At 40.1% G+C, this 25,695-nt stretch overlaps 1 protein-coding gene across 1 annotated transcript; it reads right to left on the reverse strand.

Moving 5' to 3' along the window:
• Window positions 1-9,913: 9,913 nt before the first annotated feature.
• CCR6 (C-C motif chemokine receptor 6) lies at window positions 9,914-11,876 on the reverse strand (the record flags this gene model as incomplete). The annotated part of the gene is made up of 2 exons (XM_082305463.1): window positions 9,914-10,996; window positions 11,868-11,876. The coding sequence occupies 2 exons, from the start codon at window positions 11,874-11,876 to the stop codon at window positions 9,914-9,916; spliced, it is 1,092 nt and encodes a 363-aa protein (XP_082161589.1).
• Window positions 11,877-25,695: the final 13,819 nt, after the last annotated feature.

Below are 25,695 nucleotides of genomic sequence, written 5' to 3' on the forward strand. Positions count from 1 at the left end.
AACAATTTTACACCTAAAAGAAACGCATGCTCTCTGAAGTAACTGTAAAGGATTCTTAGGATAGTACCAGTGTCTCACAACATGTTATGGTATTAAATGTGACATTTCAAAACTTCATAATCAATGAACGGTGGCATTTTTTTATACCCTACCAGCTACTAAACACAGACTGATGAAAAGCCCAAATGGTTTCCAAATACACCCAAGCCTCCACACTCGTGTTAAGAAGACAGTAACAATGGTTTGCAGACAGTTTTTAAATTGGAGCACTGCTCTGTTTCTGAACTAGGTGACACCACATATTTGACTCAGTCTGTTTATACAGTGACATCCACTTTTCCAGCTGGAATTACCGCCCCACCTTGAGCAAAGGCCACAAGAAGGGCACTTTGCCAATGGAGCTACACTGGCTGTAACAGACTGTAACAGCAATAATGTGTAAGCAATAAAGCTTACACCGACAAAACTGACTTTCTGGCAGTTATCACTAACCCCTACTTCCTTGGCAAGACAGATTTCCATGAGCAGTATTATTTTGACAGCTGGAGCTTCAGCTCTTCATTAAGTAAAGATATTTTAAAACCTCACTGTAAGTTCCTTTCGTGCACAATTCTTCTGGATAAGTTTCTCCACCCAAACAAGATGCATCTGATAATGGCAGTCAATGTCTGGGCATCTGGAAGCATAAACATCTCTGCAACCAGAACCCTGTAAATAGGAGTGTGCCTCAGTTGACGTCAGACCCTGTAACAGCTGACACTTCCTTTTAGCATGTTCCCCATGAGATTTTTCTGATGCCTGGTTCTATGGGATGTTAAGGTCCAAGGGAAGAGTCATATATAAACATACGCTAAAAACATTACCCAGTATGTTTGTAGCTGTCAGATCCCATATCCTGCACTGTAATGTGGTAGCTTTTGTTTATCCTTTCAGTCCACGGATGCTTTGACTCCTATCCTGAGGCAAGAAGGGTACGAACTAGTCCATGTCTAACAAGATTCCTGTATGCTCCAGTTACCTGCTGGAGATATTTGAGACTTTATCAGGCACTCTGGCGTATCCAACAGCTTGCTGGTGTCATAAGCATGTTAGCAGCCTTTGTAGGAGGAAGCAGATTTTGAGGAATATTCATTTCTGATAACTGCCTTCCCAAAAGTTCTCTTGTGGGGTAGAAGTCAGCATAGAAACTGGAGTCAAGAAGGTTCCCTAAAAACCTAGGTTTATAGCCCTAACAATAGATACTAAATTTTCTCAGATGATCAGAGGCAGTGACAGAAAGCTCACAGATGCTTTACAAGCACAGTGTCCAGGCAGAATACTTCAAAGAGCTGTTGGGTTTGCGGTTTGCTGTGAGGGCCTTTACAAAGCTCTAAGAACGCCTGTAACTTGGGTTTTGTACTTCAGTCCAGATTGGGCCCTTTGTTTACCTTTATTTTACCTTTTTCTCCCTTTTTCCTTAAATTCAGTTACTTTAGCTTTTGTTATGAATGCATACAACTTACATAAAACTGCTGTGAACATTTCTGCAATGAAGCAGTATTTGGGAGCAATTTTTACACACAAAAAATATATTTTTACTTAAAGGCCAAAGAAATAAAAACAACCCCACCTTAATTCAGTGCATTCCCCACCAAATAACCATTACCTTATCAGAGATCACATGCTATGCAATAGAGCAGCAAAATACAGAACTTTTTTATATTCTCTGCCATTAATTTCATTCTACCTGTGCTGTATCAAAACTTGGTCTTCACTTAAATGTCTTGAGCATTTTCACTCTTAGTGAATATTACAAATTGCTCTGGCTGCCAGACTCTCAAATGCATAAGAAATTGTCTTTCAATATTCTCCTATCATGCAATCAACTGGGAAGACAGAGAGAGACGTTTCAGACAAGAGAAACACAGTTTGTGTGGCACTGTACATGCTTATTTTCCCTCCTTGTGGAACTATACTGTATTATTAAATCATACAACTTTGTGAATTGAAATTATACAGATATAGACCAAAATTAACTTGTACAGACTGAGCAGGGACTGAATTTAGTGGACAAAGCCCCTTTGATTTCAGCAACCTTCTGAGTAAAATAGCGACAAAGTGTGAATCAGTATCTGTGACTATCTGTTGATACAGATTTTCAGAATAGCAACAGTATACAATTGGTATAATGCACAGAAGAATCATCTAAATGTGTAGTTACACGCAGTAAAACCAACAGACCTTTAGATCCTAAAACAACACCAGCCATTAGACATGAACACTATCTTAAAAAGGAACTGCTTACTAAGAAAAATCTGGTGCCTGGTTAATGTAAAGACAGTTGGTGTTCTTCATATTACATAGTTTTCCAAATAGAAGACAGCTAAGCAACCGGCTTTTTTCAGTCAGTAGAGTCATAGAACAGATGGTTATGTTTGATCATTGAGACCTCTGGAGATCATCTAGTCCAGCCCCTTCCTCAAAGAAGGGTAAATGTGTGCCATAATGTATGCTGCATTATCTATTGAAATGTCTAAGTCATACACAGTTTTCATCTGTAAAGGTATCAAATAGATACCTTTATAATAAATAATACAGTGCTGTTTTTCAAAGATCTGTTCGCATGTGCAACTGGGGATTTCTTATTTTATTTCTATGTTCTTCTCTCCTTATTGTGTTAGCTCTAATAAAATAGTATTTTAAATGATACCTTAGAGAGTCTGAGCACCTTTCTTGCTGTGATTGTAAAAAACCAGCGCCTCGTGGTGCAAAGCAATAATGCACTGCTACCACTGAGTTTTGAAAATCCAACAAAAATGATTCAACTAGTTTTCTACAGAACTTAAAGTCAGGGTGCAGAACTGAGAAGAAACTTCAGGATTTATTCCAGGTTTTTACATTCTTCTTTTTCTACATTTTGCACTATTTTCTGGGATTATTTTGATATTTGCTAAGGTTTAAAAAGTTGCCTCCCTTCAGGAGGTCACTGGTGTACCTCAGCTGAGTCATGATAACTTTCAATAAGCTGAAAACCCAGCTCATACAAGTGAATAAAATACTGCTAAAAGGTGATAGCAGAACTCAGAGTCAGGTACAAAGTCTTACCTGGCAATGTAATACTTGTAAAAAGACATTCAGGGCAAGAATTTTCTTACACAGTTGTTTTGCCAGGAAATATTTGTCCATAAATGCCCTTAGAGAATGTAGCAACAGTTAAATAACTTGATGCCTTTGTAATGGAAAGAAAAACAGAAGGGATAAATTGAAAACCCATATTCTAAAAAAATCCAGAAAGCAGCATATTTTTGAGTGTTTTGTAAGCAAAACCAACAAAAATATTTCTTGTTGGAATTGCACAATAAGCACACAGCCTAGCCCTTCATAATTACTGAGACCTCAGTGAGGCAGAGCTGCACCTGATTCTGCACAAGAGCAGCTGTTGCCCTTCAGACATTGCAAGCCCAGTTGCTTACTGTTATCAAACCTATTAAGATCAGATAAAAACACTTAAAGATTGAAGGAGGAAAGCTACTCTATTTTCAGAGAAAATGAGGTTCTTCGCTTTCTTCCTCTTTCACTGACGAGAATCAGCAACAACCCTCTAGGAAGGGGTGTACTGGTAGAGAGAACAGGCAACAATCTTGTGCAATTTCAGTTCAGCCACAAAGCTTGGGTTTGAAGAAAGCAACAAGGTAAAGCTTATAATGCATGTATATTATTCATTATATAGTTATATTATACAATCACATTATTATAGCATAAGGCTAAACTAAATGATTAAAAGCATGTCTTTGGGCCTTAAATCTATGGAGATTTAAGAGATAGAAAGTCAATTTAGGATAACCTGAGCATGAATATTTTAAATGTGGTTCAGGTTCAAATAAACAAGCATTTTTAGATAGTATTTCACACAAAAATCAAGTGAGTGAAATTAACTATTGTTGAGGTTTTATGTCCAATATTTAGCAATTTAGCAACAATTTTATGCAAGTCAACATGTTTCTTCAGTGTTGTATCATCAGCACAAACTATAATTTGTACCCTTATGGAAATAAATACAAAGAACAGAAAAAGTGAAAAGGAATTTAGTCCTGCAGTAAAAGCAATAAAGCCATCTTTAAAACCACAATTTCTATAGCTTTCTTCAATAACTTATTTTAAAGTCAAATTACAAAACAACAGGTATTTATAGAAAACTTGAGAGGGAAGAAAACTGTTGAGAGCAACAGTGGTTAGAATTATTTTGTAATGAATCCAGCTGCATGCAGCCTAAGACAAGAACAAGAGAGGTTAATGAATACAAAGAGAAAATGTTTCCTGCATTGATAAGGCTGTTAAAAAATCCTGGTTTTATGAAAATCCCAGGGTACGTAATACTTTCATTAACAAACACTGTGTTGATGCCAAATTAACTACAATGTAAAAGGTACACCAGGTTCTTCAATCTCTGTTTTGACTATTTCTATCCCTGCTGATACTGTCCTTTGTTACTAGCAGTTGATTCTGAAGTGTAAAACCAACATATATATGTATATCCACAGGTCTGAAAATACCATAAACTAGAAAGAGCCTCCGAAAACAGTACTATTTTTACCACTGTCTTTATGAGCTGGATCTGTTTTGAACCTGAATCAGAAAAATAAATACCAAGGTGTTTACATTTTTCTATTAAGATTTTATGAGACAGATGATTATAATTAATACATTGTAATTCACCTAGGATACATTAATAAATTTTTTAACTTTCATAAATGGGTCTCTCTTAGAAATCAGTCTACCATAAATACCCATCATTCATGCATTCTAACAAACAGTACATTTTCTGTATCTTAGTATTCCTTTTTCTCTTCCATTCTGTATTTTTGTAATGGAATACAGAACTTACTTAGAAATTGTTTTTGTAAAAATGATACTAGCAAATAATAATACTAGGTTTGCTACTTGATACTAGCAAAAACTAATAACAATTGACGTGGACTAGAAGCAAAACTTGATCTGATACCTAACAAATTCATAGGCTAAAAACTAAATACTAGCAAAAGATGAGCGAAGAAAATCAAGGATAGCCAATAGAGTTCCACTTGTAACTACTTTAATGGCTCCATATCTCTGTAAAAGTTTTTCAGAAATGGGACCAGAAACCACAACAAAACCATAGCTGGATGATCCAGTCCAGGCTAAGAAACAAAACGAAAAAATCACCAATTTTCTGGTAATTAGATAGCTTTTTTTCCTTTACAATTCCTAACTACTAGAGAGGATTAAGCACCAATTCTTCACAAATAAAACTACTGTGTTTTGTCCTGAAGCATCAGGGCTGTCTATGGTTGACGTAAATCAAGATCACAGATGTCTTCTATTTTGAAGAAAAGCTCTTACTTAAGTGTTCAGCCATTGTTTCTTATGGAGCTATGTGTTCTCTACTTCCTCTAATCCTCAGTGAATCACGAGTTTATAAATAAAGTCCAGTTACTACAGATTAAATATACATTGTTACATTAATTTGTATTAACAAATGTCTAGGAATGACAAAGCTGTACGAAAACTGAATAAGAGCTTTAAAAAGTTTTGATAGAAGAGTATTAGTTGAACTGGTTTAGCTCAGCTTTCTATGTATAGATCAAATTGATAATGCAGTAATTCAGTATGTATTTCTAATAAAAAGGCAATGAAAATAAATGGAAGATGATAATTTCATTAAAAATATGAATGGTACATAAGGATATACAGTTGGGTTACATAATACCATCAATTCCAAGAAAACTGATTATGGATATCAGCTAGAAAGTTGTACAAGCAACAGGTTTTTCAATTCATAGGGAAAGGCATCCTGACTTAGTGGGTAAGAACTTTCACTATCAAAATAACTTTTTCATTAATAGGTTTTGTTTTCTTGACTAAAAAAAACCCAGACACTTTTCAGCTCCAGTTAGATAATGGAGTCCATTCAACCAAAAACGGAGAATTTGTTTTAAGGAACTTACCATAAAAGGAACTTCACTATGCTCAAAGCTGCCCAGAGAAGAACTCCTTGCTTAGTGGTCACATCATTACCACCAGGTCTCATGTCATTCACCCACAGTAGAGGAGATGACATTTAATTCCCTCTTCAGAAGGAACATTTTAGATGTTTCATGAGATGATAAACTGTTTTGACATTTTGAAAACGTTATCATTTTCACATAATTTAAAACAATTTTTTTCCGATTCAGTCTAAATTCTGAAAGCTTCAAGTACCATCTTCAAGGACCCCCAAAATTTTCACAATTCTAGTCAAGAAGATTGCCCTACAAAGATCCAAAGCAGAGTTTGGTGTAAATAAGAAAATCAGAGTCATACCTGTTATGTACTTAATCATTATCAATAACCTTCCACCACAAAGATGTTCCTCTCTGAACTGTTTTTTATTCTTGTTCCTCTTCAGTTTCCACTCATCATCTCCAACTGTTTTCTATCTTTCCATATAATTTTCATTTTCTTTCCTGTGCCTTTTCTTGCTAGTAGCATGGCCTAAATGACTTTGATCTCCTCTGTCCACTGTGACTCTCTTGCAGCTTTGCCAGCTTATAGTTATCACTTGTCTAAGAAAATTAATATATAAATAGAAAAGATAGCACATGAAATTTAAATACCATGGGAAGAAAGTTACTACTTTTTATGGGGAGCTGATCAATAAATTAGGTCCATTTTCAAAACAATATGTGTCAGAAAACAGATTTAGCTTTAGGCTGTCTGCACTGAGATATTATGCCTTTATTTAATGCTGTGGACTGATGACCTACCTCCTTCTGAACTGTTTGAATGGGAAGTGTCAAGCAGGGCCGCCATGAAGCCATCAAAAGCAGAATGGAACCCACTAACAAGCAGAGACCTTGTACGTGCAGCCAATACCACAACCTAGCCCCAGTCCCCAGCTGGAGGAAGATATGAATTGTCTTCTCGAAGCTTATCAGCCTCATTTTCTGTGTGTACGATATGACACAACACAGTATGTATCCTTCTCTCTTTAAATATGGTAGGAAGCAAGATTCTCCTCCTCCACTGCTTTTGCTCTGAACTGGTCTGGCTCTTTTGCCTTATGGTAGATTTCACAAAAAATGGTAAGAATGTATTGCACGTGAATTAAATTTTTAACTACCCATACTTCTGTTCTGTAGTTGCCCTCAAAATTTGAGTAAGAAAGCCAGCACCCCGTGGGCTGGAGCTGCGATTCTACCTGCTCAGCCCCATAAGAGCCCATCCTACCCTTCATCCCTGTTTCTACCAGAGACAGGGTGATCATTCATGGCAATCAAGAATTCAGCTGCACTTCAAGTGCGATTTTTAGCAAGGCCTTGACATCAGCACAATTCATACCCCAAGCACTGTTTTAGTCCCACACATGCACCATGTTCCACTTCCCTTAGCAATGCTTCTCACCCACAAGAATCACAGAACAGCTGGGTATGTTTTCTACTTTTCAATATCATTTCCAGTGAGCATTTTTCCTTCCCACACGACAGCAGCTCGGAGGCTGTGTTCCCTCCCACATGAGGCAGGTCTCCCACCACCGCCATTTCCAACTCACCAGGGCCCCCCACGGTTACCAGGGCCTGGCCACCTGCGAGGCGGCCTGGCGGGCCCCTCTCCCCAGAGAAGGCCCCGGCCTGTGGGACCGAGTTTGGTCTCTTCCCCCTCCTCCCTCAGCCCCGTGGGAGGATGCTCCTTCCGCTGGGAACCACTTCGCAATGCCTGCGGTGCGCTTGCCCTGCCTGGGGCCCTCCGTCTCTGCCCAGGGTCCGTCAGCCAGCCCCCTCCAGCGGGTCAGTGACAGGGTCAGCGACTGCGCCTTGGCTGCCATCTCATCCCCCAACGCCACCCCGGCGGCCGCTGGGGCAGCATTTGGGTTGTTCAGTGGCTGAAGGCCAATGCAGGCATGGCAGCAGGGCCAGCAGCAGGGTCAGGGTATGCCTTCAAGCCTTGTGGGGCTCTGCCCAAAAGCCACCATAGCGCTTGGTGGGCTTCAGTCATGGACTTCCCGCCCTAGGGCGCACTCCCTCACGCAGCCTCTGAGGGAGAGATGCTATGTTGTTCAGATACGAGCGATTTTGCGCCGAGTAAGAGAATGTTTCAAGGCAATACATGTAGCAAGAAACTCTTAGATCTGAGGTTTTTTTCCTTTTCAGTTACATTTTTTATTTGCTGCCTTCTCTTCCAGAAAATGATCAGTGCTATATACATCTGCATTTACATAATTTTGTATCATATGCAATCTTTATCACACCTGGCGCTGATACTTAAAAACCTCACACTGCAATGTAAACAAGGATGGATTGCGCCAGCCAAGGCAGTACTAGTTTCGTGTCGTGCCATATCAACACCCTTCCTCAAGGGATCTTCAGCTCCAGCACTGTCCTTCTTGGTCCTTTGCATTGACACTGAAAGATGTGGTTAGCGATCCAAGCTCCGCTGCCTCTTCAGCCGTGAACTTTAAAAAACCCCAACCAACCAAGGTAAACAGCATGCTGCAAATTGCATTAATTTACACAGCCATAGGCAGAGGGCTGGTAGGTACGTCAGCAGGCTGAAAACAAGTAGCAGTGGTGCTCCTCTCCTCCATCCTGCCCTTCTGCCCTCCAGCTCCTGCTCCTGTCTACCTCGCCATCCCACCGTGACTGCTACAGTGTGGTGAAGATCACTCAAGAAGCAGAAGATCCGCTGAGGCTTGCTGAAAAGTCATGGCTGGGTAAAACTCATTACATTTATTATAAATATTCCTATATTCATAGTGAGTCAAATGCTGACTAACTCAGTAAAAATTCTGGCTGGATTAAGTCAGATTCTGGTCTTATTTTTAGGTATAGTCCTTAATAATTTCTGAAGCTAATAGAGTATGCATATTTGTGCTAGTAAATCCATTGCTAAGGAAACTTTGCTAATGGTAGCTAAATACCAAGAAATGCATCATGTTTTGTCACCGATCAAGTTCCAACAAAAAGTGTTGGAGTAATTGCAGTTCTGTACAGTTTGCTGCCTTCTAAAAATTGGAGTGTGAATTTCAGCTAGAAAGAAACAACTTTTCACAAAGAGGCATTCACCAGATGATCAGCTTTGATGGATTCTGGCACCTGAATGCTGTGCCAAATGAAGAACCTCTCAAGGAAAGCTCAGTTTTCTCTTCAAAACATAATATCAGGAGATGTCAGAAAACCCTTCTGTGGATATTTCAGTGTTCTCTTTAATTAATAATTTTCTCTTTTTCTAGTATTGTCTTTAGTAGACACGTCACTGTTGGCTTTGACCAGCCTCAGCTTTGGCGTAAGCAACTCCCAATGAGCAGGTGGAGAGTAGAACTGGGCAAAGATTTACGAGACCTAACACCTAAGTCCAGCTATACCAGCAGCCTTGAGCCTGTTTCTTCATTTCTCTGCTTGCTTTCCTTGCTGTGCTTTGCACAAAATGCCATCTCTTTCGGTTAGTATTATCACAGTGACCTGTCTGCAACAAAAGCACAGTGGAGACGTACACTTAAATAGGATTTCCAGGTAGAAGTAATTAACAGAAGCAACATAAATGTAAGTAGAACGAGCCTGGACATAACCTGATTCATTTACTTAGTACTTTAGGGATATTTCAGTGATGTAGGATGGATGAGATGATGTAATTTTTCCTTAGAAAACAAGAAGGGTTCCTTTGTAAACTTCACTTTCCTGATAATTCTAAGAAGTACACGTTAGAAGAGTGTGAATGCTAAGAGAGGTGAATAAGATTTCAGTTTTCCACAGGACAGTGTTATTCTTTTGTCTTAATTCTTTTCCTGAAGGGAGCTGTAGATCATGGGAGCTCCCTTAGAGGTGCAGAGAAGCCCAAATGACTTGCCGTCTCAGGCACGGTGACACTGGTTTGGGTTGCTTGGTGAGAAGAGTCCCTCAGTAATAATGTTGTTCAAATTGTGTTATATAGTAAAAGAAGATGCATTGTCAGTCAGAATTTCACTGGACTGTCTTGAGTGATAAATATCAGAGTTTGTCCTTGAACTACGTTTATTATATTTCTTGTATCTCATGCACCATAGGTCCTTCATTATCTTCACAAAATAACTTCTGAACTTCACGCCAATAAATGCATAGAGCACAGGGTTCACACAACAGTGTAAAAATGCTATGGCTTCAGTGGTGTATTTCACATAGGTCATTATCTTGTCATTGTCACAAGATTTGTCTATCTTGCCCATATTTATGGCTGTCATAAGAAGAACAATGTTATAAGGTACCTGGCAAACTAGGAAAACAGCTACAATTAATACGATCACACGGATTGCTTTGTTTCTTTTGGAATTCTGAGCTTGTTGTAAGGATTTGATAATGAATGTATAGCAAAAAATCATGAATATGAAAGGTAGAAAAAAACCAAATCCAACTTGTAGACACAGCAGCAGTGATTTCAGCATCGTGCTGTCAGACATTCTGTGAAATCTGTGATCGCAAATCTCTTTGGTTTCATTGGTGGAGAAGCTGTAACTTTCACTGTATAGAAAAGAGGAACTAGAGATTAAAATTGAGGATACCCACACGACCAAACAAATGAGCTTACTATATGCGAGTGTTCTTGCCCTGAACTTAAATGACTTTGTTGCCTGTACGATAGCAATGTACCGGTCCACACTGATAAAGGCCAAAAGCAGCATGCCGCAGCTGAAGTTGATCGCATAGATACCTCTGGCCATTTTGCAAATGAAATCACCGAAAATCCATTCATCAGCAGCATAATTCACTGCCCACAGTGGGAGAGTGAGAACAAACAGTATGTCTGCTATGGCCATGTTGAAGAGGTACACATCCGTCATGGACTTGGTTCTTTCGTATAAAGCAAAGGTCATCACTACAAAGATGTTACCGACTAGGCCGACGATGCAAATCAACGAATACGCAACTGGCAGAAATGCTTTTGTGAAGTTTCTGACTTCCAACTTAGAACAAGGTTGTGCGATTAGAGAAGCATAGTCTGAATACAGATAATCTGTGGTACGAGTCTCTGTCTGTAAAAAAGAAGACCACCAGTTAACACATAGGTGTTAATCTCTAATGTCTATATAGTAGACAGATGATAGATAACAAAGTCGTACAAATACAAGGTATTTTGGAAATCTTTCAAAAATTAGTATACAAGTATTATATGGCTTGCTGATTTGAAATGGAAGTGACATTTCACTTAGAACAACTGTAATACGTCTGTCCAGTCCTTCCCACGTCTCAGCTTCAAACGTGTATCAAATTCATCTCAAGACAGTCCACAGCACTGTTGTTTCCTCCAACGCTACATGTTTTACACTGTTTCCACCCACCAGACCCCCCAATTACAAATGTATTTAACACTGCAAGGAGACTTGTAAGAACTAACTAGAGAATTTCATAAAATCTTAATTAAAATATGAATGTGGAGATAATCTTTTTGGATGGCCCAAAGGTTTCCATCTTTAAATACATTATGCAGAAAGGATGTCTGCCGTCACAGAAGACTCTACAGTGTAAAAGTCTGAATTTGAAGTAGAGGTCTAGAATTCCTTTACTGTCAAGGGAGGGGAACAGGCCTTTCTAGCATGTTATACATTTCATAGCTTGGCTAAATCAAGCCCCAAAATGATTACTTCACTCAGCTGGACAGGCAGTCCAGGATGGCTAGCCTGAGACGCAGTTACCTGCACCACAGACACCAAACCTGTTGTTCCATTAGGAGAGTGCAAACCCAATAAACAGTGTGCTTTGACAGTGAACTCTGCTGTCAGAAACATCTTTTCAGCTAATCACTCCTGAGATTAAAGCATTTGGACCAGTAGCCTCAAAGAGCTGGGACTTCCAGATTCATTGCTTCATTGATGTACTAATATAGTTTGTCAATTAAGTACTTACAAAATTCATTTTGGCAATACACTTCTCAGAAAGAGAAATATGTTGAGAAGAACTTCAAAATGCTTTCCCAAGGGTTTCTGGAAAGAAAATAAAGTCGATTGGATTGGGAAATCAGCACAAGAAATGTGAACAAGTAGAAAAACACAACTGGAAATAAAACATTTATTGAAAGAAGAATCTTGTCACTTCAACTATATCAACAATACACAGGAGCATCTCAACAAATCACATCTCTGGAGCACAATGTGCAGTTGTGGAAAGTGGATGGTTTCTAACAGTATCATTAAGAGCACAATCTTACATACGGAATGATTACCCATAGAGCTAATAAATGATATATGAGTATATGTGACTCAATTCACATTGACTTGCAGTACAAGAAATGAGAGTAAATTAAATTTTACTTTCAGAAATTCCATATGACAATGGCAATCAGTGTATTGAGGGAAATATGGAACAAACAAACAGCACTACCTTAGGCTGCTCTGTAAGAGTAATACAGCACCTTAACTTTTTTTTTTTTTTTTTTTTTTACTCTGGCATTTTATCAGTGTGTCTCAGCACTTTTAACATCACATTACTTGCCCTTTTTTGTTGCAGTAGTGAGGCAAATCAAGGGTGCCAGGATAATTGCTTCTTATAGTGCAAAGGACAGTACACAACATATGAACAGACTGAGCACTAGTGTTGTTTTGTCTTTGTTCAGTGCACAGATCTTTGTGTTATAGACCAGATTCTATGAAAATAATAATTTATTTTCTTTATCACTGTGATACCTAAGTATTTTACAAATGGTTATTAATTAATTTAATAAGGAGGTAAAGAGGTATTATGACCTTTATTTTACAGGGAAGGAACCTGACCACTCAGTCATTACAGTAAGTGTCCACTTGAGATATTCAGTTTGAGACACCTGTTCCCCCCCTAACATCGCTTTTAAGAGTGCTTAGCATTATGAAGGACTTCAGTTACGTAAAAGATTAAATCCATTGACTCTGGTTGCAGCGAGGCCCAGACTTCTGTGAATCAGACCACAGGGTCTAAAGTCACAGACAGGTAAAACGGGGAACATGCCATTGGTGGCCAGCTGTGCAAAGCTGGGCTTAAATGACTTGTTTAACCTCACACAGGCACCCACGGGCAGGAGATTTAGTTCCTCAGCATTCCCCTGCATGAGTTCAGTCCTCCTCTTTCCGTTCGCTGCTCTGTGAGAACGGCACTTGCCAGTAATGCAGTACTTGCAGAGACTGGACGACAGTCCTTCGCTAAGGCTGTGAATGGCAGTTTTGTCTAGAGTTTCTGTTTTTCGTGAGTTGTGCTGCTAGTCAGGAAGTGTGCATGGGTCACCTTTAAGTCTAGATAAACAGATCCTTCCTGTTTGGGAATTACCTGAATGTTGAAAGAGAGCGAGAGAGAGATAATCTGTAGAAGCGGGGCAGATGCAGTCCAGATATAACTGGGAAGCTGGGGGAGGGAAAGGACTGAACGCTCTCCAAAAGCGTAACGAGGATGAGACTCTGACTCACATGGGGAGGCTGGCTCATGAGAGGGGGCTGCAGGTGGGTAAACACCCATACTATATGATGTTGCTTAAGGATCACAGCTTCTCTGGCTTTCCTGCCCTTTAAATAAATGTTTAACCACCTCTCCAGCTTCCTCTGCTGGCTTTTCAAAGCTGATTTTTAGAAGCTGCAGGAATACAACAGGCTGAAAGCACTTGAACACCTTCTGAAGCAAGCTTTAAACAATTTAAAGTGTCTCTCAGAAGTGCAAAGATGTATAAGGCAAGCATGTAAGTTGTACAGTTCATCTGGGGCTGTGGTCCCCTAGCCCATCTTTGAGCAACTCTACTCTCCATCTGCTGCCTTACCCTCCTCTGACCCCATCCAGCCAGACACTCATGCCCTCGCGTGGGGTTTCTATTACCCTTTGCACTTGGTTGCAACTGCAGTAACTCTTGAGTTAGACAGCACTAAAGGGGTACCAGGCTAGGTTATTATTTTAGAAACTGTTGCAAGAAAAATGCTTTTCTAGGTATGTCATTCATAGCTTTCTAGGACATACATGGTTAAAATGCACAAAGAGAGCCTGGCAGCATATATTCTATATAAAACAGTCACTCTTCATTCCACTTTTAGCCAAAGCCACTCTCAGACATTAGTATAACATGTAGAAGGAAGAAGACAGGCATTTAGAAGAAAGGGAGCACGGGTGTTTCCTACAGCCTGCAAGGAAGGCTAAGAAAGGAGAACTCTTCAGATTAGCACTGAAGAAGGGCTCTCGAGTCCTCAGAAGAGCTCAGCAGAAAGCCTGTAGGGAACAACAACTGCTCATCACGGGAGAGCTGCATACTCTGCCTGATGCTACAGGAATTCACAAGGGCACCGCCAGTCACACATTTATTCACAAAAGGACTTCCACTGTCCAGCAAAAGCTTCCTGAGGATCATTCATTGGTACCAGAGCCGTAGAGAAGGACCTGAACTGAAACTAGAATTGCAGAGATTAGATTTAGGACCTGATTTAAACCTCTTGAGCTGATTTCTGAATTTGAAACAGCGTTCACCGAAGTTATTAAGAAGATGCACTGGCCACAAAGGAAGTGGTATCAGAACTCCTATAAACACAATTTTCTTTTCAATTTAAATCTTTCTAACCATCTTTCAATAGGCACCTTTATAATTTATAACCTGCATGTTTATGGCTTTATTTAGCATTAATGTATTTGGAAATTCTAAAAAATAAATTTACATATATATAAGGGTGTGTGTTTGTGTGTTCTAACATTGTTTATATACTACATATGGGTGCATGTCTATGCATGTGTACAGAAACATACATATGCTCTGAATATTAAATATGAGCCTTGCATTTTTTAGCTTACTATTTTTCCACTTTATCCACGTTATCACATTTCTTTTCACTATGAAATACATGAGTACTCAAAAGTAAGACTAAACTACAGTCTTAAATACAAATACATTATTTGAATTATACAAGCAAAAGAAAATGGATAAAGAAAGACCTCAGGAAAAAGGCAGATTTCTATAAAGAAAGAAATTATCAGTACTTGGAGGGAATCAATAAGTATTTTTTAAACATTGCCCACCATTGTAAGTACACTCCTACTTACGTGTTCAGTTTAATACATTCGTCACACATACATACATTATAGATGATTATATGTTGGTACTTACCAGGTTTGAAAATTGTCTGAAGATCAGGTGAAAGAGGATGTGTGTTTCTGTTACATTCTTTTGTGGCTGCCTAAAGCACATTTACCATCAGCCTGAACAGGAATACACTTTAATTCAAAAACCAAGAAATAACAGCATTAGTTAAAGGTTAACAGAGTTAAATTGAAATAATCACCACTTCCTCCTGACAAGCAATAACAAGAACCTACTTTTTTTACGTAAAGGAAAATATTTAACCTTATCTGTGCTGGAAACATGCAAGCTGGAGGCAAGTCATTTACTAATTAGGCTACCTCTGTAATGTTATATTTTTTTTAAATAATCAAGCTAGCATTAGAATCGTAAGAAGTAGAGTGTTAATTGTGACTGTGCTCAGAATACATCCCGAATGACAGCCTATTTTTGCAAAGGGTGCACTTAATGTCATGCAAATGAGCAGTTTAATCATTCATAATTTAAATCAACAAGACCACTTACAGTAGAACTGCAAAACTGAGACAAGTGTTAATTACTGAATTGAATAATAGCTGTTTTCTGAAGAAAAAATAATATTCTAGTATATGTCAAGGTGCACATTATCCAAATGCTTTGCCTGAACTGCTAACACAAAATACGCAAATGCCCAGGTAAAGAAGGAAAATGCAATCGTATTTGCCTGTTTGGCACAAACATTTGCTGCTTGCGTGCCTGTTATTCAGGTCTATCATTAAAGTCAGTTGGAACTAGACATGAAAAGATTTCATTTTATGATTCCTGAATTTTAAAAGCTGTAAATGTTTCTTTTCCAGACCTTAGTTTCTGATGACAACTTAGATGTTTGCATTAGCAGAAAAACCAAAAACTAATAAAAAACTCCTTCAAACTTCTTATTTATTTTAGAAATTGTTTATGTGAACATTCAGTTGCAGCCTGTGATCTCATTAGAGACATCAGATGGCATTAATACAGGCAGCCTTGTAAGATATTAAATTAACAGAATGATGGACTTTTAAAGAAATGCAGGGTGATAGATGTCACGCTCGTCTTTTTTTCAAAACTGAGCATATCACAGCAGCAGCGGCTCCCTAGCAGCTTAAGTACGGTGCTGTTTTCCACTAACCGTACCAGTGAATGAAGCAAAAGCACAGCATATTGTCAAAATGTGCCTTGGTAGATTTAAAGTATCATGTCGTAATAGTTCATAATCATTTAAGCAAGCACATTTCATTTTCTCAATGGCTGATTTTCATAGGATCCAAGACCTTGACTTCAGCTGTGACAAAATCCCAACATATTGTCATAGAACAACACAGAGATACTTAAAAACCCTGAAAGAAGAGTCTCATTTTTTTCCTATATGTGTGCGCGGATGTGGACACAGTGCATGCATGTTTTGATTGTTACTGCTGAAAAGCAGTCGTCTTCGCTCTTTGATGCATACAAAGCAAAAAAAGTGTGAAATCTGTCTGGATTGTGACTCAAATAACTTCAATGGGCTCACTATAAGATTAAATTGGCCTCCTTGTTGCTGTTTGGACTAAACTGTTCCCTGTCATCACATATCTGGGGAATGTTATGATTAAATCCCTGAAGTAGTTGAGCATTCGAAATATAGTTTGGTAAAGTCCAGTTACATGGAGGAAAGAGGTGAGAGTTTCAGTGCAGAGAAGAGGTAAAGATAGAAGGCCAAGAGAAACAATCATAGCAGATGACTAAAAGATATAGATTATCTCCATTTTAAATTTCTATTGATAAATCAAACCAGCAGCTGCAGTTAGAGGACCAGGGTGCATCAATGGTCAAAAGACAGATTGCTGAGAGCTGCAAGGATCATAGAATCATAGAATCGTCAAGGTTGGAAAAGACTTTTAAGATCATCAAGTCCAACCATTAACCTAGCATTGCCAAGTCCACCACTAAATCATGTCCTCAAGCACCACATCTACACATCTTTTAAATACCTCCAGGGATGGAAACTCAACCACTTCCCTGGGCAGCCTGTTCCAATGCTTGACAACCTTTTCAGTGAAGAAATTTTTCCTAATATCCAACCTAAACTTCCCCTGGCGCAGCTTGAGGCCGTTTCCTCTCGTTCTGTCACTCGTTACTTGGGAGAAGAGACTGACCCCCACCTTGCTACCACCTCCTTATATCAAAGAACAAGTCATGAGGCAGATGTTCTTTTCCCCAGATGTCTGCATCTGGCCATCTTCAGAAGTAGGACATGGCACTGAATGGACCTTTGGTCTGTGGGACAGTTCTTGTATCCTCTAGCAGCCCAGCAATGTATCTTAACTGTCTGAAGCAGTCCAGATTTAGTGACTTGCAGCAGTTGCTGAAGGCCACCTATGTTTTACTTGGCCTAGGAGGATGAGCAAGGAGAGCTGAGCTGTCGGTCAATGTGAGAGGGCAGCACAGAGGCAGGGGTGTGAGTGGGGAGGGTGCATGAGCAGCAATGCGGTGAAGGTGCTAGACAACTGGATTTCAGTTTTCTACATTAAGATGATTGGCAAGGTGCCCAGACCTTGTGAATCTTTCGAGACATCCTTAATCACAATAGTGAAGTACTTTTCACTGTATTGTTTATTTCATAATTCATAAAAATTTCCATCATTAAAACTTCACAAGTTTTCAGGCCACCCTTTTAACCTTTGCTAAGAGGGGCCTTTACTTTTTTTTTTTAAACTACATTTTTGTACAGTTTTGCTAACTTGCTGTTATTTGCATGCCAAAATGTAGTAATGGAAATCATCTAATTAACTTGATTTGGGCTTCAGATGAGGCTCATAAGGTATTTTCTAGACTTTCTTGGAAAGAAATTACAAGCTTCATTTTTAAATCTCCTGCCCCTCAAGTGCTGCAAGGAATAGTACATTTACTCTCGGTAAGCTGAGGTGCATATACTTTTTGTAATAATGTAGCTGTATATGACAGTCTCGATCCTGTTTACGGAGAACTTGCTTTCTGTCTAAATGCTGTCTGAAGCAAACCACCGATTCCTGCTCACAGTGTCTGCCATTTTGAAACATCGGCTCAAATCCTGTTAAAAACAGCAAATTCAGAGTAGGAGCACATTCTATGTCGGTAAAGGAATTTGCCGATATTTCATTGTGGGCCATTTCACTGTGGGACATTTAAGTCCTCCTTTCTCATAACTCTGGGACTGAAGAGATGGATCTGCATCTTGCAAAGCAAACTTCATTACACAAAGACAAACCTAGCCCACGGCAGTCATGTAAGCAGCAAATCATGAGTAACAGAAGTAGAAAATCCCTCTGTATTACAAAAATGGATGTGACTTCAAATCGCCAACCAAGTCCATGAGGACTGTAGTCCGTATTCAGACAAGCACTTCTGCTGCTGTTAACAGCTTCCAGCATCTCTCTCAGACAACAACCTACTTTTGGAGTACTAACAGATTAGCCTGTGAAGCAGCTGAATATTACCAAGACTATTTCATGGAATGACAGTCCTTAAAAGATAAATTGGAATTTTAATGGTTAATTAAAAGGTAAATCAGAATTTTAGCTTATCCATTACAAAAACTATTGCTCACGTTGTTCCGTATTCAAGTGTTTTCTAATTTAAATGTATCTCGTGCTTTTAGTTTGCAATATATTCAATATTCAGCATGAATAACGGTCTTTCAGAAGGTGAAGAATTCACCATGTCGGCGAATGCCAAAGTTAATACAAGGTAACTAGTCCAACTTACCTTCTCAGCACGTTTTCTTTTGACCCAGTTACAAAGCCCAGACAGCCTTCCTTGCAGACACTTTGTGTTTCACCTTCACACCATGGCAAGTGGAAAGGGTTTTTTCTTTTTAACACAACTATTTGAAAATCTGCATGTTATGCAAATGAAGCCCCACATGTAGTTAGTTTTCTTTCATATGTTAGAGCTCTGAAAGGAAATCTACTCTCATTTAGCTAATATGGTTATTGTGGTTTCTCAAATCTCACCACATGTTAGTTTTCTGCCACCACTAATTAAGGAAAGCAAATATTGAAAGATAAGAAAAACAAAACCACCATCTGAGTTATTCCAGAATCCACATGTTTTTCTTCTGGAATGACTCAGGATGTTGGGGTTTTTTAATTCTAAAAGAAAAGCAGCACAGACACCCCATGCTGTTCCATCTTGCTTTAATGTTCATTCAGTTAAATTTAGATCAGTCTAATCTGATTAAAAAATCTAGCCATCAGCTGAGGTTCTGGTCCCTCCATCATTCTTTCAGACTACAAAATGTAAACTATATATTTACCTTCAGGTTGTTTATATTACCTATTTAGGTTTTTTTTAACATTACCAACCTATATTGTCAATATATTTTTTCTCATTAATTCTTTCAAACTTCCCTTCTTTTGTTTGCATCTGGCTTTTCATTCCCTGTCAAACATGCTTTTTCTGGTTTTGGTATTTCTATATTTAGTTTTTTGTTCTCCCTATTTCTTCCTCTGTTTTTCTTCAGCTTTTTTAGGTTTCTCTTATTTCCATCTCTTGTTGTCTTCATAATCTCTCTCCAGCATTACATTTTGTAGCACCACTCACTTGCTTTCCTTTTGATCTTTCTTGTTCGCATTTGCAGCTTCACTCCCACCTGATTCCGTCTACCCCCTCATGTCAGATGCAGCCCTCCTCACACATTATGAGGTGTCAGGGACTGAAATAACATGATGCCAGCACTGACATCTGTCCCACATTGACTGGCATCCATCAGTGTTTTAATTACTCGATCACCTCTGTCAAACCAGTGAGAGAAGACAGAGCTCTCCTAAGGCCTTCTACAGGGTTTTTGCCACGGGAGCAAATAGAGCTCAGGTGATTAAATGGGTAAGGATTGTAAACAGAGCGCTTGGGAAGGACAGAGACTGCATAACCAGTGTTTAGCTCTTGCCCCTAGCTCAACACATATGATTTCATTTGTAAAACCTCACAATCTATCAGTTTTCTTCCATGAATGCACTTGCTATTTAATTTGAAAATGGAGGGACACTAAAAAAAATTGATGGGAAACAGTTTGCTGGGCATGTGAAAATGGTAAAGATTCAGAGGTGATTTCTTCTCAGACTGAACATGGAATTTCTGAAGGAGGAGCACAGTCATACTCAGAGCACTCCTCTGCTTCGCTGCAGCATCACTTCTTAGAACCAGCCTAGCTCCTAGCTGGCCTGGCTTCCAGAAAGAAGCATGAAGAGCAGTAAGTGTATCCTCCCATTGATAATCACTGGCTTCAGAAAAGCTGGTTAAAAATATTTTATTTTCTTGGAGAAAATGTTGATGAAAACAAAAGTTTTAAACAAAAAATTGTCAGAGTTTTGATGGAAGTTTGTATAGCAAAAGTGCCAGTTTAGAAAAAGCACCAAGATGCACAGGTGAGTTATTATATGGTTGTTTATGCTTTTATTCTCTTTTGTAGTCTGAGCTTAGCAATCAGACTACATTTCCTAGCTTTGGATAGAGAAAGTAGGCAATGAGTAATGTTGTTCCATGGTCTAAGGTCTCACAGAAGCCTAGACAGCAAAAGGGCTGGAATTCATAAGGAACAACAACTCCCATGAGACATAAGAGCAGCATTTTCCAATTAACACATTTCAATTTTTCATCAAAATATTTCTGGGATAGCTAAAGGCATTCTGAAGGAAAAAACTGATTTATTGATATGCATTTTTTCATTAAGAAACAACTTGAGCATACAATTTCCTATCAATCAGTTATACTGCTTTAATTTAAGAACTTTTACCTGAATTATGTTGTATTTGGTCTGTTTCCCACTATTGCCCTTCAGCTGCTTATCTTAAAGAGGTTTAAGGGCCATTTCTGGTGAAAGCATCTTCCAGGGTCATGCCAGAAGTAATGAACCTTTACAGTGATGAACAGAATGATACGATCCTTGTATTGCCAAAGGGCAGTTGAATGAAGGTGCCAGGCGCTCATAATCTCACTTATCCTCCTTCTCTGCCGACAAGAAACTATTATATGGACCAGAAAATATATGTTTGTTCCTGAAATCCCAAGGAAGAAAGTATAACACAAGTCCCAGTCCCTTATTCTCCACCACCTGTGCAATGCTTTGCATGCAGCTGTGCATCACCCAGACATTTTCTTCTCCTCAGTGGGAAGAGATTGCTTTCATTGTAAATGTCCTTTCTGAGGTCATGGAGGGGGAAAGTGGCTTCATTCCTGTGTCTCCCCTGCCCAGTGGATATTTACATATCAGAAGTACCTATTACAACATTCTTTGATCCCATCCGGGTCAACGAATCCATGAAACCAAGCCCATGTTACTGCAACGCTTACACAATATGTCATTATGAGACCAAGCTTAACAGAGCAGCTACACTGAAAGACTTAAAACCAGATTCTTGCTAAAGTGGATCTAATTTTTTTAATTAAATGTATCATTACAAAGAAGACAAAATATTGCAAAATATTTCCAAATAACTGCTGTCTTCTGAAGTAAATGGTCCCCTGCAAGAAAGTTCTCCTGAATTGCTTGCCAGTGTATGTTTAATTTACATTAGGCTGTAGAGGACACATGAGTTTCCGTATCAAAAATGCTGCAAACACAAGGCAAAGAGACAAGCAGAGTCAAATATGCAGTCACTGACATAATTTCTATGTTTTTGATGCTGTAGTCAGACCATACCCGTTGTGGTAACATTTTTTTTTCTTGCTCGCTGTGTCGCTCACTCTCTGTTTCGTGTCTCATTGAAATAACTACCAAAGTAGTTTCTCAAAGCCTGTCATCAGTCTATACTCCCAAGCACTGACATTTCAACCTGAGTATGTTGATTTCATTGACCTGATTTCTTTTTAGGGTTGTACTTTCTTTATATGACTGTTTTTGCAAGAGACCCACAGCATGGAATGCCCCAGTCACTTCTCTTTCCACAGCAGTGGCCTTCATGGCCTGAGTAAGAGCTAAAAGATAGAGTTTAAAAGGTGCTTATATACCTAATGATGTAATTGGTTGTTTAGTGTGGAAATTTTAAGGCATCTGGGATCCTGGCTCCCACCTAAAACCACAAATGCTGGAATGGAAGTATGAAATTTGAAATTGTGTCTGCACAGTATGCAGTCCCTGCATTGACTGAATACAGCTCAGAGAAGATTTCTTTCCTCCTGTGTGGACCAAGATGCAGCGTGTGCTTTTCAGCTCATGGACTGTGATTTTCCCAGTCGTAAAGACAAACTGGGGGGGGTTGGCTGGCCACCTCAGTGACACAATGACTCCTTCATTTTTCTTCTACACCATAGTGCAGGCTGTAACCCCTAACCACACCAACGATCTGAGGCAACTCAGAGAAGAACTCCGACAAGAGATTGCTCTGCAAGGACGAAAATCTCCTTCCGGGTCTTCTGCACAGCAGGAACGACTGTTCCTAAACAGTCACCACTGAGATGCCAATTACGCAGACTGGTGTAGGAAGGAGTTTGTGCCCTAATCACAGATCCTCTCTGCAGTCAGATGGGGATCAGTGAGATAATAAATCACACGTTTAAATCATTCTGGTTTTAATAAGCTTTAAATGTATTGGGCACTTAACTCGTACCTCAGTCAACAGAAGTTAGGTACCTGGGTCCCATTAAAGACTTGAGCATACCCGTGAATTTCCTTGTGGATTAGGAGGGAAAGTAAATGCACCTTGGGGTGCTGTGCCAAGCAGATGACAGGGAGAGCAGCTGCTGACACAGGATCCTCTGCTGTGAACAGCTACCACAGCTCTCTGCATTCATATTGCAGCAGATAGCTCACCTTTTACTTCCCTTCTAAGAGTGGGCAACTGCTGTTATCATTTGATCTCTAGGTCTTCATGCATGCAGTCATTTACTGGTGGTTAGTGCTTTGATAAAATTGATTTTTCCACTGTGATTATAGATGTGATTTAAAAAAAAAAAAAAAAAAAAGAAACCAAAGAAGTAACAGCAGGCACATTACTGATTGCTTCCTCACAGGAGCAGCAAGTTGTCAACGCTGTTGATTAATTCTGTGCTGCACAGAGAATGCAAGCACGTCCTTACATCCCATTCCTGAGAGATGATGGGTTTGTTTCCATAAATGTAATCTAGCCCACACTAAGACAGGCACCTGACAATGCTGTGGGGTGGGTATGTTGGAGAACCATGCAGCACAGCTAAATCCAGTGAAATGATACTATAGAGGAACAGGCTGGATAGTGAAGAACAGTAGATGATTAGCCCAGGTATCCAGGTATAACTCTCCTGCCAGGTGGCACTGGTAGCACAAAGGGACAGATTCAGTTATGTAGGCATTCTGGCATTGATTTGAACTTAGAGCTGGAAAACCAGAAACTTGGTTATGGCTCTTGGCCTTGGCAAGGAAACTTCTCCATCTGCAGCAAGCCCAGGACTTTTTAACAGGTCTCTCAGTATATCTTTCTTACCCAGTGCAAAGCTATGCCAGATAGCTCGGGAGCCAGATGCAGTACAGCCCCTAAAGGATCCATTTATCTTGCTCCCAGTTAGATTGTTTTTGATGCCTGCCCAGGCATCTTACTCATCTCTTTGTGGTATTGTCCCTGCTCATTGCAGGGGGGGTTGGGCTAGATGACTTTTAAAGGTCTCTTCCCACCCAAACTATTCTATGATTCTACAATTCTGTGATTGTGTTGTGCAGCACAGACACATTCTTTACTGAAGGGAAAAAGCATGGGTGTCCGTGAGGACACACTTGAGAAAGCTGGCAACTGATAGCTACCCATGCTCCCTCCTCCCCAAGACCTGTTGGTTGCCTCCACTGTTGAGATTTGGGAAAGTGTGCTGATATTAACCACTTCCTGCTTCACTGCAGCTTCCTCCCACTTTGTTGCCCAGGGCTGGCAGATATCTAAATTTGCATTGGTCCATCACTCATCCCCAGCGGGCTCTCACTACCCTGAAGCTTTAGTGCCTATCCCAGGGATCACCACCTAGACACCAGCAGGGACGCCCTCACCAGGATCTGCAGCTGCTCCCCATGGCTGCTCGCTGTGGCCTCACGCAAAGCAGTCTTGGTTCTATCTGCTTCCTCCTACAAAGAGGGGCAGGGAGGAACTGATCTTAACATGCCCCAGCATAGTCCCTCCCTTCAGAGAGGACCGTCTTACAGATATGTTTCTTTCTCTCACCCTCAAAGCATTCTTTCTGTCCACATTCAACTGACCTCACCAGTCTGTGTTTGGAGTCACTGGCATGTGCCTTTCTCTCCACATGGCTGGCTTAGCTTGCCAAAAAAAACAGAAAACTGTTCATTCTCTTTCTTTGTTGGTTTGGTGGTTTGTGTTTTGGTTTTTTTTTTCAAATGAGGAATTTCCTTCTTGTTCAGCAAACGGAATCGACTCCTTCAGGGGTCAGGCAAAAGCCAGCGAGAGGAGCCCAGACCTTGATCCTAAATAGAGATGGGTCTAGCTTGCCTCCCCTCTCTCTGCTTGTGGAAAAAGGGTTCTCCTTGGTGAGAATTGTCATTCCAACCCACAACCAAGAGGGAAGGTCTCACCTACACAGGTGAGGTTCATCCACACTAACCCACAGTGACACACGAAGTCTGGAAAGGATCCCCTAAGCCTCACCCTGACCTGGTTCTGGAGGGACAATGATGTCTTCCTGGCAGGACACAATGTGTTGTGTGTGCTGGTCATGCCTGGGTCGCCCTGCTGCAGCTGGCACACAGAGCAGCCATCCTTCAAGAGCCCCCTTCTGCCTGTCCAACAGAAAGAGGTTTCTGTTACATTGACATCAAGACTGGCATTCACTGCCAAGCCAGGTCTCTGAGGATATCTTCATCACCCAGTTCCACAACGGGGTGTGTTCCTCGTGTCCAAGTTCAAACAGCAGCCTACAGTCAGCCAAGGTGTGTCCAGGGGGTTGTTTTCCTTTTTCCATTTTGACATATACAGGTGTAACGTGATGCAAGCTTTACCCACTGTCTTTTGCGAGGCTGGAGGGAAAACCTGCTTCCCTGTCATCACCACTCCCAGCAGAAGCGGGAAGGGGACTTTCAGGTCTCAGCCTACATGGCTGAAAAAGAGACGGTTGTCATGCCACTTCCCACAGCAAATGCAGGCAGCAGGACTAGAGGGCTTTGCTCCCCTTCAGGTGCTGCCAGACCTGTCCAACCAGCCTGATCCACACCATCTCTGGCATAGGCTGGCTTGTACCCTTGTCAAAGAATCCTTGCTGCTAATACTTCAGTGGTGTTAAAACAGGCAAGCAGCTTCCACTAATACAGGATTTTTGCTGCAAATTTCCCAGAAATTTTATGTGATAACACCATGCCTCGGCTGTGCCAGAGAAAGGGAAGGACTCCTACTAGCTGAGCTCAGCCAGAAGGTTCCTGAAAATCTTGAAGTGATAACATGGGGCCGCTTAAAAAATTTAATCCAAACAAATACAACAAAAGAGCTTGCACTGTGATGCCTCCCTTAATGGTATTACTGAAGAGTAACTATGAAAAGAGCTACACGGTAATTACTAGATTCGTGTCCTGTGTTACTGAGATGCTACTGCCTGATAACCATGAGCTACACCTCAGAATTCAGAAGTTCCCCCGGCTCTACAGAAGTGCAATCGATGGCAGGATTAATGACTCAAAAGGCAAATTCTTGTTATGGTATGGTATTGAGATAGTAATTTATCTCCTTGCGGGTTCCT

The sequence above is a fragment of the Platalea leucorodia genome (genome assembly GCF_965183815.1).
Source record: "Platalea leucorodia genome assembly, chromosome: 3".
NCBI classification, from domain to species: domain Eukaryota; kingdom Metazoa; phylum Chordata; class Aves; order Pelecaniformes; family Threskiornithidae; genus Platalea; species Platalea leucorodia.